The sequence below is a fragment of the Coloeus monedula genome (assembly GCF_965178545.1).
Source record: "Coloeus monedula genome assembly, chromosome: 7".
Taxonomy (NCBI): Eukaryota; Metazoa; Chordata; class Aves; order Passeriformes; family Corvidae; genus Coloeus; species Coloeus monedula.
Window position 1 is genome coordinate 35,557,274 of NC_138787.1, and position 16,445 is coordinate 35,573,718.

At 37.0% G+C, this 16,445-nt stretch overlaps 1 protein-coding gene across 1 annotated transcript in view; it reads right to left on the reverse strand.

Moving 5' to 3' along the window:
- The window catches only part of LRP1B (LDL receptor related protein 1B), a gene marked incomplete at both ends in the record, with an annotated part of 635,176 nt that overhangs the window by 32,768 nt on the left and 585,963 nt on the right, over positions 1-16,445 (reverse strand). Inside the window, 6 exons of the mRNA XM_082285346.1 lie at positions 1,004-1,168; positions 8,418-8,543; positions 9,054-9,227; positions 11,043-11,159; positions 12,850-12,956; positions 13,218-13,441. Of these exons, the coding sequence (XP_082141472.1) occupies positions 1,004-1,168; positions 8,418-8,543; positions 9,054-9,227; positions 11,043-11,159; positions 12,850-12,956; positions 13,218-13,441 (913 nt within the window). The remainder of the gene's footprint in view (positions 1-1,003; positions 1,169-8,417; positions 8,544-9,053; positions 9,228-11,042; positions 11,160-12,849; positions 12,957-13,217; positions 13,442-16,445) is intronic.

The window sequence follows — 16,445 nt, forward strand, 5'->3', positions numbered from 1 at the left end:
CAGGCAATGGGAGGAGAAGCCAGCAAGTGGGGTTAAGTTACCAAACTACATAGGCTAATGTTAATTAGTAAGGAGTGCTGAGGAAATCTTTACAATCTCTGCCACAGAGACTCAGACACATAAACTTCTCAAGGTCAGGTGCCTGGACTTTTCTTTCACAGATCAGGGTGTTGGCCACTTCATCACACAGGAGAAAACGATTCACAGCATCTTAAGCAGGTGGAAGCTTCTGAGAAGGAGACAGCAAACTCTTCTCCAGCTTTTGTATTTTGAATCAAATATTTAACTATTCCTTGAAGCAGAACATAGAATTCTACTTTTCTTTTCTCACAGAATTGCTACATTTTAGAGTACTTCTTTTCACACTTTTCCTCTCTAGCCCAAACATTATACAAGATACAAAAATGTGTTAGGGACAAAGATCAGCTGTCAAATTCCTGCTTTTTAACAGGGTGATCCTCCCTGAACCTAAGAAATATAATTTCAAATTCCTCCAAGAAAATGAAGGATCTCAGTTCTCATCAACAAAGTCTTCCTGAGAATTAGATGAGTAAAATTCCTACTGTGGGAACTCCAGTAAGACAAAGGTAAAGGATTGAGGTCAAGGATTTAAGCAAATATCTCTGTGTATGCACATATAAATTTAGGAGGTGAATTGATATAAATTAAGAGAACAAGATGTATGGACTTGTTGTAGACGTAGCTTGACCGGACATTTTGCTTTAAAATTCTGCTACACTTCGACATGTGAGTCTTTACACTGAGTATCTACTTATATTCTCCCTTTTCTGGTATACAGTTTATTTCTGCTGAAACACCAAGGTAAGTGAATGAAAAGCCCTATTGACTACAAAGAATATGTGTATGGAGTATGCTGCTATTTTTGCACATTGTTTAAGTACAGACAAAACAAATAACAAAGAAAAAATGTCACAAACAAGGAACAAATTTCAACATTTAATGCAGGTGTAACAGCAAGATAGAGCTGTGCAGAAATACTTACCAAGGAGTGAGGCCCCACAGGTTCCTCCATTCTGGCAGTAGTTGTAGCAATGATTGGTTTCACATCTTTCACCAGAGTAGCTTGGCCAGCAGTGGCATCGGGGATCCCCCTTCTCATTTATGATGCACTTCCCTCCATTCTCACAGGTTAATTTACAGCTGTCATCTGCAGCAGGAGCACACACACAGAGCACTTAAACAATCCCAGTCTCATGGAAGTGGCAAAACAGAACCTTGCCTCTTAAACACAGCCACAGATCTCTGTCAGTGGGGGGAAAATACTGCTTCTCAAAATGGAGAAAGTAAACTACCCCTTCTGTTTCCACAGTGACAGAAAAAACCCCACAAACTTAGGAGACCATAAGCCCTGGAAAGGCTGCCAGGAGCTGTTGAGTTGGTGGGAGCCCTTGCATGGCACAGGGAAGTTGACCTCCCTAGGATCTAAGTCAGTAATAATAGTATGAATTTGTCTGAAACCATAATTTCTAGTTTGAGAATTGGAAAATTGAATGTTGGTTTCATCTGCGAGACCTCAGAAAACTTCACAGTCATTTTCTGGTGACCTCAGCCCTTTTTATTAGCTTTTTTGGATCTCTCTTCCACTCTCTCTGCTAACAGCCTTCTTAACTAAGCTCCGTCCAAAATATTTTAAAGGAAATCATTTAGCCTTCAAAATCCTCTTCAAAAATTGATATTTGCATACAAACCCATTGCTCCTAAGTCATATTTTCTGATTATTCCTTTTTTTCTGTTCAGACTGTAAAATCCCTGAGAAAGGAAGCTGCTGCTGCTCTGCACTCTTCTTATGGCAGCAGAGCCACCCTCTTAGTGGTGAGGTATGAGGGGACAAAAACTCTGATCAGGCCAGATTCAGTCTTTATGTAAAGCTCTTTAGTACTTAGAGTTGTGTCTCTCTAGGAAACACTTTGAAAAGTAAACCTCTATTTCAATCAGCAAAGTATAAAATCACTCAATGATAACAACAACAAATTAATTATAGATGAGCACACATACAATGCTCAAACATCCAAGTAAGTGTAATCCTAAAGAAGCAGAAAAGCACCTTTCCAGCTCAAATCATGCCTTCAGCAATGAGACTTTTCATTTCTCACACAGCAAAACAATCCTGTGAAGCCAGACTGCTTCCTAACGAATCCAGCATTTGAGCCCTGCATGGCTTTAAACAAGAGGGATGCCACAAGTACTGAGAACTCCTCAGTAATACATCCACCAGCTGCAGGAGTTTTGCTGAATTCATCTGCTTTAGTCAAACAATTCATGAAACAAAGTCATATAAGGGACAAGGTTCCCATTTGTCCCTTACTGGTTGAGGTCTAACATTGACTGGTGTGACTCAGCCACAGCAACTCCTTTGAGATTTAAAGGAATACATTGTGTTGCAAGTGCAGAATTTAGGAATGCTGGATGTCCCCTACCTAAACAGTTCTCTCAGACTCTGTAAAACCCAGGAACACGACTGTGTTTGTGCAGAGCCCTTTCTTTGGATGCACCCAAGTCTCTCTCTCCTGCCTGTGTGCACCCTGCCTCAGCAGGGTCTGCTGCCTCCTTCCACAGCAGTGCTGAGATGGTGCAGACACATAAGCTGGGATCAAACTTATTTCAACAAAACTTCTGGAAACTGCAATCTTTCAGATAATTTACCTTTCCAAAATTAAGCTTCCACTAGGCAGTAAATCTTGAAGTTACCATGGTGGACTGACTGGCAACTTCTTAGTTCATGAGTTTCAGAACAAAAATACGAAATCCTGCTTGCACTTAATTTTTTGGTGTCCACCCTGGATATATACAATTGCTGTAAGAAAGCTACTTTGTATTTGGGAGTTTGAGGATGCTTCAGTGTTTTATTTATTTGGGTGGTTCATTAAATCCTTTGATGTTCCATGAACCGTTCTTCAGTTACTCATTACAGAAGTTGTTTGAATGGATAATGTAGCATGTCTTATTGGAGAGAAGGTCTATTTTTGTTTTGCTTATCTTATCTGTTTTACTTATCATTAGTCATGAGTTTATGGAGCAGAACTTGGCAAAAACAGAATAAATAACACTGAAGTACAGACAACTGCTCATTTTTATGAACCTTTCTGATGGTGCATTAAAAACATGTTCTATTTCTCTTTTAGAACAATTCCATAGAATTAAGATATAAAATTTGGGAAAAAAATATGGAGATTACTACTGATTTTGCTCTCTATGAAACACTTTAAATTCAAGAATTTCAATACAGCTCTAATATGAAACAGAGAAATGGTAATACAGAAATTTTGGACTTTCAATAAACTAAGAAAGAGGCTCAAAAGATGCAATGGATAAGAGAGTATTAAAATATTCTATTAGACTAAACAATATAGGGGGTTTCATGCTGCTGCTTGGTTGTCTGGAGGTAAATACAAGAAACAAATTACAAATCACATCAACTTAGTACAAAAGGGGATGACATGCCTGTCTTTGTGTGGGAGACACAAGCACAATGGTCCCATAGGAGAAGACAGGAAGAAAAGGAATAGAGGAGAAAAATACAGAAGACTTAGTATGAAAAGCTGAATACAGTTAATTGGAATTACTGAATAAGTACCTTGGAAAGAAGAAGTGGGAACAGGTCTACCAAGTACCCACCCTTGGAACAAAGTTGTTAATAAAACAAAGGCAGAAAATTTTCTAACTCCAGTGTTCAGTGCTGTTCTGAGCTTGCTGAACTTGGACTTAAAGTCCTCTCAGCTGCTCTTTTCACTTTTGAAATGACAGAGGTAAATCATTACACTTGTTATCCTACCCCTAGTCTAGCTACTGAATCTCTCTAACATGAAAGAAAGGATTACAGATGATGTAATTTTATATATTCTCTCCTAATCTGGATATTTAGTCTTCTTCTGCCTTGATTTGCCCATTTCAATCTTAACACCTTTAATATATAATCAAATAATTTTGGTTTGCCATTTCTCTTACGTTTTTCTTTCCACTAAAACTTTTTGACACAAACATTAATAGACTTGGGCTTATCAGCTTCATCTTTGACTCCTTCCTTTTACTGGAAAGGAAAATCTTACAAAGAAGAAACACTGATAAAACAGCATATCAAAGCTTTGTGAACTCTACTGGTATTTTTTTCTTTCACTTGTTCACTTTTTGATATCCCATTCCTCTCCCCCACTTACACAAGACACACATCTTTTATTGGCATTTCTATAACAACCCTAGTCTTTCTCGAGAAAAATGCATCTTTTGGCTATTTTCTCACCTTTTGAAGTATCACCCAATTTCTGGACTAGACAAGTTAAATGGGTTGATGATGTCATAGAGCACAAGGTTCAGGACCTACATTCGTTGGGACAGGAACAGTTTCCCTCCCCACAGTGGGAAATTCTGATCTCATGGGGCAGAAAGATATTTGCTCTTGGCTCTCCCTTGGACAAAGGTGTAGCTCATCCTTTACTGAGCTGAATGCACCTAATAAAGACAGAGAGCAGAGTTCTAATGCTGAGGTAAGGTTCTATAAATCTTCCCTCAGATGAGAGTCTTGCTACCTGCCAATTTTCCATATGCTGAGAAGTATCAGAACAAGTTGTTCTCCCCAAATTTTGTCTGAAGGCTGTAAGACAGATGCTACTCTTTTTCCTTCACTTTTTTTTTCCCTCTTAAAAAATCCATTTTCTTTACAATTTTAAAAGGAAGAGAATGGTAAGGAAAGGATCCACAGTGAGAAAATCTAACTGACACCCATTTTCTTCCGTACTGGGAACACCAATCCCAACACCAAAACCCCTTTGTAAATACAGAAGAAATGAGGTAAACAGATTTTTTGTTTTTTCAAACCAGAAGCAGATTTCTGTGTGACCCTTGTTTTTTCGATCTCTAAGCAAGCTGAAAGCAGGACCACCCCCAAGAAGATAGCATGGACCAAACTGCTGCAGCTCTTCCTCCTTGAGGCAGACTTTGGGGTTGAAAAAGAAGCCACGTAGGGATGAACCTCTCCATCCCCAGCCAAAGCACGTTCTCTGCCTGAAATCTCTGCATGCAGTGGGCAAGTCCCCACAGAAATGTGCTGGGGGAAGCAACATGATAAATTAAACGTTTCATCTCTGAACAGAAGCAACATCAGTTCCGAGCCTTTGCAATTTTTCCTCAGGCTTTCCACTCAACCAGAAGAGCAGAAATATTCCCCTCTTAAGAGGAAAGTGATAAACGTGATGCTCCAGAAGAGGGAACTCTTGGAAGTGTTCATTACTCCTGCTCGTTCAGCTGTGGGACACAATGCCTTCCTCCAGTGCAAGGCTCTCCATTTTCATCCTCTAGGTACATTTTTAGCTTCATTGTGCTACAGACCATTAGATACAAGAAATCTAATGGATGCAAGTCCAGGGGTGTCTTTTAGGAAAATGAGGTGGTACTCTGCCCATTGGAAAACTAAAGGGTAGCTTCTAAACGGAACAAGTCCAGCCTATTTTAGTGAACAAATAAACCCCAAAAGAACTCTGATCTGTCAGTAACAATCATCCAGGGAGAAACGAGATGGAAGCTGATCTAAGGATAAACTGGAACTTGCTTTCATTTTGTTACAAAAAACATTCTGAATGATCCAACACACCCATATGTTGTAATAATTCCAGCTTGAAAACTCCAAATCAAACCCTGAAGCTGTTTCTCCTCAGTTGCTTGAGGTGCTGGTGAAACAGCTGTCTGAGGCAAACTGGTTTCAGTCCTACTGAAAGCCACTGAGGAGTCAATATTTAAAATTCCTCACGTAGGATTTTTGAAGAAAAATCAACACAACGGACCAAGCCAAGAGTAATAGTATGCAGAATTTTAGGACTTAGCTAATTTTCTTCTGAATTTAAAAAAAAAAAAAAAAAAAAGGGAAGAAACAGAACAATCCAATGAATAAGAATCTGAGTCAGTTTTTGGGATATAGCACAAGGAACAGAGCAAGACTTAGATTACCTCGCAGTCACCAACCTTTATGGTAGGCACACCAAGAAGAAATTGAATTAGAGATGGCTGTCCCATTTTGGCTCTGCCAAGTCATGGAAATCTATCACTAGTTTCCTTACTACATTTAAAAAGACTCAAAACCCACTCAAAGGCATTTAAAAATGTTATGAATATTCAATACACTACTGTTTTCTATTGTAACTTGAACTATATATTATTCCAAAAGTACAGTTCAACCCTACTAGTTCTCAGTATCCACAATTGCTACTAATTTCTGAAAGTAAAAAACTTTTTACATGACCCAAAACAGCTGTGTACAAGCTCAATAAAACCAGAACACCTCCAGAAACCAGAAGACCGCCAAAATCAATAGGAATATTTTGACTGACTTTGAATCAGGATTTTATTGCAGACCAACAACAACAACAAAAGGCTGTATGACCTCCCTTGGGATTGTTAGGTCACCCTTCAAAACACATGCAGTCAAGTAAGGCAGGAGTTTCTGTTTTGGGTTACTGACATCCATAACTGTGCCAAAAATGCTCTGAATAACAGCTTTAGACAAGGTGGATGTGTGGGGTCTGGAATATCTCAGATACATTTTCTAGATCTTCATCAGAAAACTGCAGCTCCTAATTTTTATTCCATACTGTATAACCTCCTAAAGGAAAATAAGCTGATTTATAAATTGACTTTTCTTTTGTTTGCAGGCTATTAATGACCTATTAATGGCAAGTGGACTGTCAGTCAGCCTTTAATCATAAACCTGTTCAAGATGCTGATCTTGGGGTCAACTCTGATCTTTCCAGAAATTTCTGCTGGTCCTTGGAAGCTGGAGTGTCAGCAAGAGACAAACATTTAACATCCACTTACACGTTTTAAAAGGAAAATCAAAATAGTGCAAAAACATTATTAGAGAGTACTCTGATACAGAAGTTTGTTTCAATTCACAATTTACAATCTGTGATACTACAAAACCTGCAGTCTACTATTACAAAAATAACATACATGAAAAAAAAAAGTAAGAAATAGCCACACTAGACATTACTTGAAATATAACTGTAAACAAAAACCTAGGAAACACTTATTCAGCAGCCCTTTAAAAAGTCGTAACAGATATTGCAGCCGTGGGAAAGCACTGAAAATTATCAATATATTAAAAATGCTTCTCTAGGCATTTTCTGGCTATCCATAAAAATTTATAACAAGTCATTTAAAAAACCTCTTCAGATCTTTCTTTAATAAAAACACACATCCCTGAAAACATGACCACAGCATAATCCCTTGCCTACTAGTAAAAATGGAGCATTACTGAAATTATGGGTTCAAACTGGTACAAGTCAGCAGCGAAAACCAAATTTCTTTTATTTGCCCATTCTTCAACACCTAAGTAGTAACTACGGGTAATTTGAAATAATTTTTAGGTCGTGCTGTAACAGCAGAAATTTTTGACAAGTATCTACCTGAATGGACACAGAGCTGACACTTGGAGGGGTAGGGAGGGTGTTCAGACTGATTTGTGTCCAGAGTTGGACAGTTTTATTAATATCACATCATGAACCACTAAAACACAGTCCTGTTAATTCAATATTTAAAGCCTAGGCAGTACAGATCGGTGAGATTTTCTCCAGGGAATTATGACATTTCAGGTAAATTAATTTAATTGCTAAATGGAGCACTTTAAGCACTGAGGATCTTGCCAAAATATCCATCACTTACACTTCTGAGCATGGAATTAAACATCAGAAAAACATGCTAATATGTATAATGCACACAAGAAATGTTATTCTGTGATTTCTAGAACATTTAAAAATTCAATGATTAAAAATCATTCCAGCAGTCTGACCACATTAGGTTTGGCCTAAATTAGAGTGAAGACAGGTAAAGTACTTAATAATCTTCAACGGAAAAGATTCCCTCCCTATCCCTAAAATACAGCAAGAACTTAGAGGCTCTTTTCCCATGAAATCTGGTTTCCTGTGTCTCAATATTAGTCATTATAGAAGTTCCCAGAAGATATAATTTTAGATAAACACGCTGCAGGTTTTTTTTCTTTCTTTTACTGTTGCTTCAAAGTTGTCATTATTTGCTATGCTGCTCTCACTGCCTTTTCAGCATTGCTGCAATGGTTTTTTTCCTCCTAAATGCCTCATCTTTAGTTTGGGATTCAAAACACTTCAGAGATTTTCAAACTTCTTTTGGTCAGTATTTATACCCACTCACTTTTAAGTATCATCTTGTGTCAGTTAAGCTGAAAGCTCATTTTTCATTTTGATATTAGCAGGGGAGGCATTTTTTTTTTTAATCAGGGATTTTGTTTCTTCATATTTCTTTTCCATTCCAGCTCAGTAATGTGCGTATTGAACAACATCACAAAAGTCTGGACTCGCAGCCAGCCTGGCCTTTTGCAATGACAAAAACTGACCAGCTGTTTATTTTCTGGTTCTCATGCAGCTTGCAATACCTACCTAGGAGGCTCTGATCAATGCACGTTCCATTCATCAATGATTTTCCTTCTGGACAAGCACACGTTGCACCAGAAGGGTTGAGTAAACAAATGAATTCACACCTCAGGTCCAAGCATGGATTAGGCACTGTTTACAAAGACAAAATATGAGAAATATTGCTTTTTATTTTTCTATTTAAAGAATTTAGAACTATGTTCTAAAGCTGAGAAAAGTCTGATACACTTCTACTTTCCAGGATATCAACAACCCCAGCTCTGTGAACACACTCCCTCAAACAGCAGCGCAAGACCCCCAGAAGCACAGAATCTGCATCATTACCAAAAAATGTATGTGTAACATGGAGTAAAAAATTTCATCTGCTTCTGGCTGGAGGGATTTTTATTCATCTCTCTTCTAATTTGTTTTTATCTCTCATTTACAGTGCAGGTGCAAAAGGCATTTGTGTACAAATTTCTCAAGCGTCCTATCAAATGAGTGAAAACACATCAAGTAACCTAAATCAAAATTATATAAATAAATATGACTAAATCTATTTTCAGTTTGTACAATCAGGCTCTGGTTTATATTTCTACAACTTGGTTACTTTTCCCCCCCCCCCGAGGTGATATTGAGTTTTAAGTAATTATGCTTACTCACAGTCCATTTGTTTGTAGCGGTGAAAAATCAAGGCACTTTTTGCTTTATCAACATCCACACTTAGATATTCTACAAGGCTCCTGCCAAATTTGTGCACTCTAAATGCACCATTTTTAGGGCCTGCTCCATATATGTAATCCTCAAAAATGTCAATTCTATGTGGATGCAGCAAACCTGGAATAAAAATGGATAATACATATTCATATATAAATAACAACGAACCTTGTTTTAAAAAAAAACTTCAATTCATTTCTATGATTACCACCTAAGGACATTATTTTTCAGACACCTTGTTTGGTCCCCACAAAAACTACCTTTAAAAAAAGCAATCTTCCTCAAAGGAACTCTTCCCATTCTGCAGACAACTGAAATCTCAAGCTTTTTATCAGCTTTGCACACAACTGAACCTCAGAAACTGGCTGATCATATAAAATAGGGAAATCCCATAGTAACAACTCACTAATTAGAACAGACTTGTTCTACTTGTCGTACTCTAGGTACAACACTTTAACTAGATGTATGTGACAAGGAAGAAAGAGGTTATTTTGCTTCAGATGAAAGAAACTATTCTGGCAAAACATTTCTTCAGCTTCTTCCTAACACATTTGAAATGCTAGTTTTTGTACTGCATTTGTTTTAATTCATAATTATAGGAAATTAATGAAAAGAAATTGTTAACTCTACCAATTCCTCATTTTTAAGAGTTCTGAGGGCCTATTAGGCCACCAACTGGATTTCCTGTGTACAACTGGCTGGAGAATTTCACATTTACCCTCTAAGAAGGCAATGGCTTCTAACTAAAACCTCTTTGCCAGAGATGCATCTCTTCCTGAAGCCATAAAGAAACAGAATTTATCATTCCTTGTGATACTTTGTGCCTGCTATTTTCTCCATTTACTCTAAAAAATGGTTTTGTATTTCACTTGTATTTATTTAATTTCATCTTTCAGCCTTTATTTCTTCCTACTGTTCTTTCATGCTATCAATACTTGGGACTCAGTATTTCATTTTCATGAAAATATCTATGAATTCTAATTAATTATTTTATGCCTGTTTAATTCAATGGGTAGAAGTTTTCAGTCTCATTGCAAAGCAATTTCTGAACTCCCCCAGTTTTCCTTTGGTCCAGTGCTAGAGGAGGTTGTGGCCAGATTCCTACACTCAAGGTGATCTTTCTTCAGATAGTTATCTTCATGTATATTGATATATTGTGGAATTAAATGCTTTTAAACCAAAATAAGATTCTTTAAGTCTTGTCCTGCCCAATTAGGATTCTGGGAGATTTCTCCAAGTATATTCCAGAATACCCTGGTGAATTCTGTGTTGAAACACTCAATAGTACCAGATATAAAATATCACCCTGATGATTTTCCAGAACCAGCTGCCCACTAAGCAATCCTCCCCAAAAGCCTGCTTTTAAATATTTTTTTAAATGTGTTCCTTCTCTTTTCTACTTAAATTTCATAAATTTCTTACTTAACCAATTGTCAAAAAGCCATCGTGCAACTCTATGAAACCAGAATCTCCCTTTTTATCAAAAGGAACTTTCTTAATTCCCATTCTGTTAGCAGAAGTCTGTGATTACTCACTGACCTGAAGTCAAGGCCATTATTTTTCCCAGAACCAATTCAGACCAACTGTTCTATAACCCCTAAAACTCCCACTCAGTGCAGGCAGCTCTGATGTAAGCCCAAGTGAGACCAAGCCTAAATATTAACCACAGTGTTATTCAATAATACCTAAACTTGGAGATCTGCACATATCAATGAATCTTTGTTCCCCTAAGGTAATTTTCTTAGATTATCCTAAAGCTAAAACTATTTTATCTAGAACACCTGTTCAGATAATCTTTGAAGCATTGCCAAACAAAACCACAAAATATTACTTAATAATCACTGATTTTTGCTTATATAGTTTATCTAAATAGTAAACTTCAGCCAAATCAAATCAAATCAAATAGGAATCATGTTATACCAGGGCTCTCCATACCTTGTTTCGTGCTCACAGACACAACTGAATCGGACCCATCAAAAAGAACACTGCCAATAACAGATAACTCAAAATCAGCCCAGAACAAGCGCTGACTGAACTGATCAACTACGAGACCTACAAAGGAGATAAAGTTCAAATAGGTACATAAAACCTGAAAAAAAATTAACATTTTTATGTAACTCTGCATCTTTATGTCATTCATATTCTTCTGGATACCAAATATTGTGACAATGAAAAGACTTGACTGGAAACCAAGGAGAATAAAACATAACAACTCTCTCTTAAACCTTCCCCTTGGGGCAACCACAGTTATTTGCTTTCTTTACCTTACTCTGCCCAAGGTCAGCACCTTTTCTAACCCGTTCTCCTCAGCAGGTAGGGATATAAATACCAGGTGGGAATTAAGTATGGAATCAAATCCTCTAACCTGTTCTCCCAACCAAAATCTAATATGCCAATTGCACCAGTGTGATCCTGTGTCAAAAACAAGGCATTCAGAATTCATGGAGTCTTTGTACCCTGTTTCCACACATATGTAATCGTGTTCTCATTTTTATCACCAATACTTCACATGCGGTCTTACAGAATTAAAAATCAGATTATTTTAATTACATTACAGCTGCAAGACTTAAACAGCAATGTTGGCAGATATATATATATATATGCATATACATATATATATTCATCTATATATGAAAACAAAAGTGAATAAAAGATAGATGGCATTATGAATACCCAGCCTCTAGGCAATAATTAAATAGTTAAATCGAGTAGTCCGTGCTTCACAGAGGAACATTAAATGGTTAATATCCATTTTAGGTCATGTCAAAAACTTCAGTCTGAAAAAATACTGGAACCATAAAATAATTTCATTCTGAGCTTTTGAAGTTGCAGTGCATCTTTAATAAGAATGGGAAAAGGTATTTTTCTTCCTACTTATGTAAGTAGGTAAGCCAGAAAAAAATACATCAAAAGAAATTATATATAACCGCAAAAATACTCCTCTTAAGGTCATAAATTAATCAGCTACAGATAGATGAGAGGAAGTGGAGAAAATCTGACTCACAGACCAGTGAAATATGTTTACATGTAAAACTCCATTAAAGAAACCCCTCTTTAAAAGAATCACTGCTATTCAGGGATATGGGTAAAGAGAATAATTTCTGGTAAAAGGCAATCACAATGTGTCAGCTCTGTGTGAAGCATGGCACCTGTAAGGGGCATGGTTTAGAAGCAGTCCCCACTCTCCAGCTTTAAGTTATTCTTAGCATTTTAATGAGAATATTTAAATACAAATTAGTGAATAACTAACATTCTCAATGTATCTTTCACTGTATCAGAGATAAAAAAAAGTATTTATATTTGTTTTATACATATAACACTCCAGTGATAGTTATTTCTATGTAAATCCTATAAAGTCAAGCCCAAATGCTCCAACTCTCACTCCCTCTTATTTAAAATAGAAAAGACATATGTGGTAATAAATTTAAGAGCAGTTCAAGCAATATTAGTAAAGTCCTATTTGGGAGGAAATATTAAAGGTTTGAACTCTTTCTTTACATTCCCTCTACATGGGCCTGTGTGAAATATCTGACAAAAAAATTGAAAGACTCCATAAACATCTATTTTCTACCATGAAGTAAAGCAAGAATAGCACAGAAGGATGTTACTGAAGTATTTTCAGGCAGTACATACAGGAAAATACAAGCTTCTGGGGTGTTTTGTCAGTTTGAGTTTTTTTTAACTGAAAAACTGAAATCTGAGTTAGTGAGGACCAAGTACTTGGGAAAAATAAGGTGTTTACCTGTAGGTCTTTGCAGGTTCTTTTGAACCAATATCCTTCTCAGAGTACCATCCATAGATGATTCCTCTATGTGAGACCGGTCCCCAATAACGGTCCAGTACATCATCCTGAAAGTATCAAACACAAAAATTAAGCTGAATGCCTACACAGAACCTCAAAACACTTCACTGACACTAAATTATTGTGAGCCTTTAAACCTTCCTGGAAGAGATGGGAGATCTTGGTTTGCATTTAGGTAAACTGAGCAGGAAAGTTAAATGAATGACTTGGAAAAATGTAGACACTTGTAGACATAATTTTCTTTCCCTTGCTCCATTTTGCAATTTTATCTCAATTACCAAACCAGAGCGATGCTGAGGGATACATACCCTTTTTTGGGATTTACAGCAATTGCATATGGTTCTCCTGCAATGCTGGTGAGGAGCCTGGTGCAGTTTGGTCCCTTCAGCTGTCCCACATTGATGGAGTACCTCAGGCTGGTCCAGTGAGTCGTGTAGTAGCTGAACCAATGCATTCGGGAGTGATCAGTCCAGTAAACATTCCCAGCCACCCAGTCCACAGCAATGCCCCTTGGCCTTTTGAACTCTGGACACTAAAAAGACGAGATGTTGCAGTCAGGTTTGTGGAAATGGTCTTTCACAGCAGCTGCACAGCCACAGGGTACTTTTTTCGTGTAATTTTCACGTAATTTTTTACAGTGAAACATCAGAAACACTGCACTGGAAAGGCATAAACTACACCTGCAGGAGTCCAGCTCTAAGGGATCTGCTGACACTTCTATGCAATGCAGAAGAAGTCAATGCTTCAAATCTGTTTTCTCAAGTTTAAGGCTACCCACATTAGGGAAAAGTCACTTTGGCATCAACTACTTGAACTATTGATACTGAAGCAAATAAGTTTCATGGACTGTAATTCAAAACCAAAGGAAAAGGAAGTTTTAAGATTAGACAGCTGTTTTATTCCATGCAGAACCATGGTATGGTGATCCATCCCAAAGGCCTCAGTGAAAACAGCAGGAGAGCCCATCCTGAGGCACAGCTGCCAAGGATAAAGAAAATCACTGCAATTAGAAAACTGCAGAAAATTCCCTCTGTATTCCTGAATATTCAGCTTCACACATAAAAGAGGCTTGGATGATTATAACATTAAATTTATCAACTGCAGGATCTCCATAATGATTTTTTTCCATAATCATTAAGGCCTAGATCTAAGAGATGGTCCTAAGGATATTGCAGATAGGAGATCTATATGAATGAGTTTCTCTAAAGTTTACTGGCATTCCTGCAGAAACGAGTAGCACCTGTAAAATAGGATTAATCAACTCTAACATGAATGCAGCATATCATAAAAAATTCAAGACCAGCATGAGCTAAACACATATACAATTATTTGCCTATTTACCTATAATGACATCAAGTTAAATTATGAACAAAAAACATGTATTCCTTAAAAAAATGAAGCAATGGAATGCTACTAAGCTACATAGCTGAAAACCAGGAAAGAAAATCCTAAAATAACTTGTTTTTCCTCAGGTGTCAGAGTTCCCTAATACCACAAGACATTTGTAGACTATTTTCATCATAAAATAAAGGTCATTTCATTCTCTAGGTGAAATAATAGGACCACGAGGGTGAATTTAGAGTGTTCATTGTTCATAAACTTTTAATTCTGCAAAAATGTCACAGAAGGGATGTTTTATAGATATATAGAACCTTGATTTTTGATTTAGAGGAATAGTGAAGCAGCAAAATCAATCACTGCATCCACAAAACAGTATTTCTTTAAAAACAGGGTCACAGTTGATTTTTTAAGAAAATACTGTATCATAATTCTTTGATATGCAATGATGACAGTGGCAGCACATACTTTCACAAATAACAGAAAATTAGTTTTCAATAAGTGTAGCATTTGTATATAACAAAGATTTTTCTTTGTTATATTCATTCAGCAACATTCACAGAAAGGACCAGATACCAAAAAAAAAGGGCATTTTCATATAAAACCGATTGTATTTTTAATCTAAACTCCTTTTAATTCTGGGCAACATTCAGGCACCTGAGTGTAGAAACCTCTCATACCTGGAGATCTCTTTGGATAGTGAAAGGATTAATGGCACTGGCTTACAATGCTGGAACCAAATACTCTTTTAAAAGGAGAGCAGCTGTCATGGCCAGAAAAGCCTCTCACCTATTCTTTTTTTTCTGACTGTTCAAACCCACAGTTTACAATAAGACTGTTTTTTGAGAGCCTGGAAAGACCAGGATGGGAGTTACCAAGCAGAATGAGAGATGGCTCCCAAACAAGCTGGTTCTAGATACAGATGAAACACCCTAAAAGGGACATCCTTAAGAGTCTGAAACAAGGATGGGGTTGCTGAGGAACACTGACCCCTTCTCCTCAACCTGACAGGAAAGGTGAAATTCCAGTAATTCTGGGGGGAATATAAAAGATCAAATGAAGAAGGAGACAAGGAGAAAAAATGGCAGGGAGCCATCTGGTGTAAGAGATTTACAAAAGAGAAAAAAACCCCACTAGCTGATGCTATGGCTGTGTAATTTCCAGTTGTGCTCATAAAGTTTCAGCTACGTGATAGTTCTGAGGTCTTGTGCATCTTCTCACACTGTCTAGTAAAATTACTTACTGGAAATGAGCTCTTACCTGATAGCTTATTTGGATTATGCTAATTTTGAAGAAGAATTCTGCATACAAAATAAGGATGAAAATACAGGAAGAAAATCACATTAATGTTTTCTACAGCGATTTTAGCCCACTTTGATGCTAAATATAATGTACAACAACATATAAGAAAAATTGGGGTTTGAAACCTAATTGCCTTTTACAATTTGGAAGTCTCTGCACAGCTAGAGAACACATCAGCTCAATGACTTTTCATCGGAACTGCTGTCTTTTGTAAATTCTGTTCTCAAGGTAAAGAATTAATAACAAAAAACCAAAAACCAAAAAACCAACAAAAAAATCAACCCCCAAACCAACCAACCAGCCAAAAAAAGAAACCGCAGTAACAGCTTGGATCTGGCAACCATTTTCATATAATGGTACATTACAGAAAAATTTTAAGTCCCCAAAGTAGATGACAACTCTAGTTTGTATCATAAGCACATATGAAGCAATATTTTATCTTATTTATTTTGCAGATAATTTGGGTATGGAATTGCTATGGAACAAAGTAAAAGAATGTCTTATTTTACTTAAAATATCTTCATTAAAAAATAATACATTATCTAATGTTATATTAATAGAACAGTAAAAAGAAATGAGAAACAACAAAACTTGTAGACTTTTGCCCACTGAAACACAACATTTTCCTTGACAGATGAGCATCCCAATGGGTGCAGTGGTTCACCAAACCACCATTTGTATTACAGAGTGTAGGATCATTTATAAACCCCAACCAGCTGATTCCAGAAAGTCTCCTAAGTACATAAACTTTGTCCAGACAGAGCTGTAGCTCTAAGGAAAACCATAAACCCATGCTATTTAGAGAAAATGGTCTGGAAATAGTTTGCATTCACAGGACACACTGCATTCCACTGGACCCCGGGGCAAGTGTTAGGACCACACGAGTGGATGTGTTC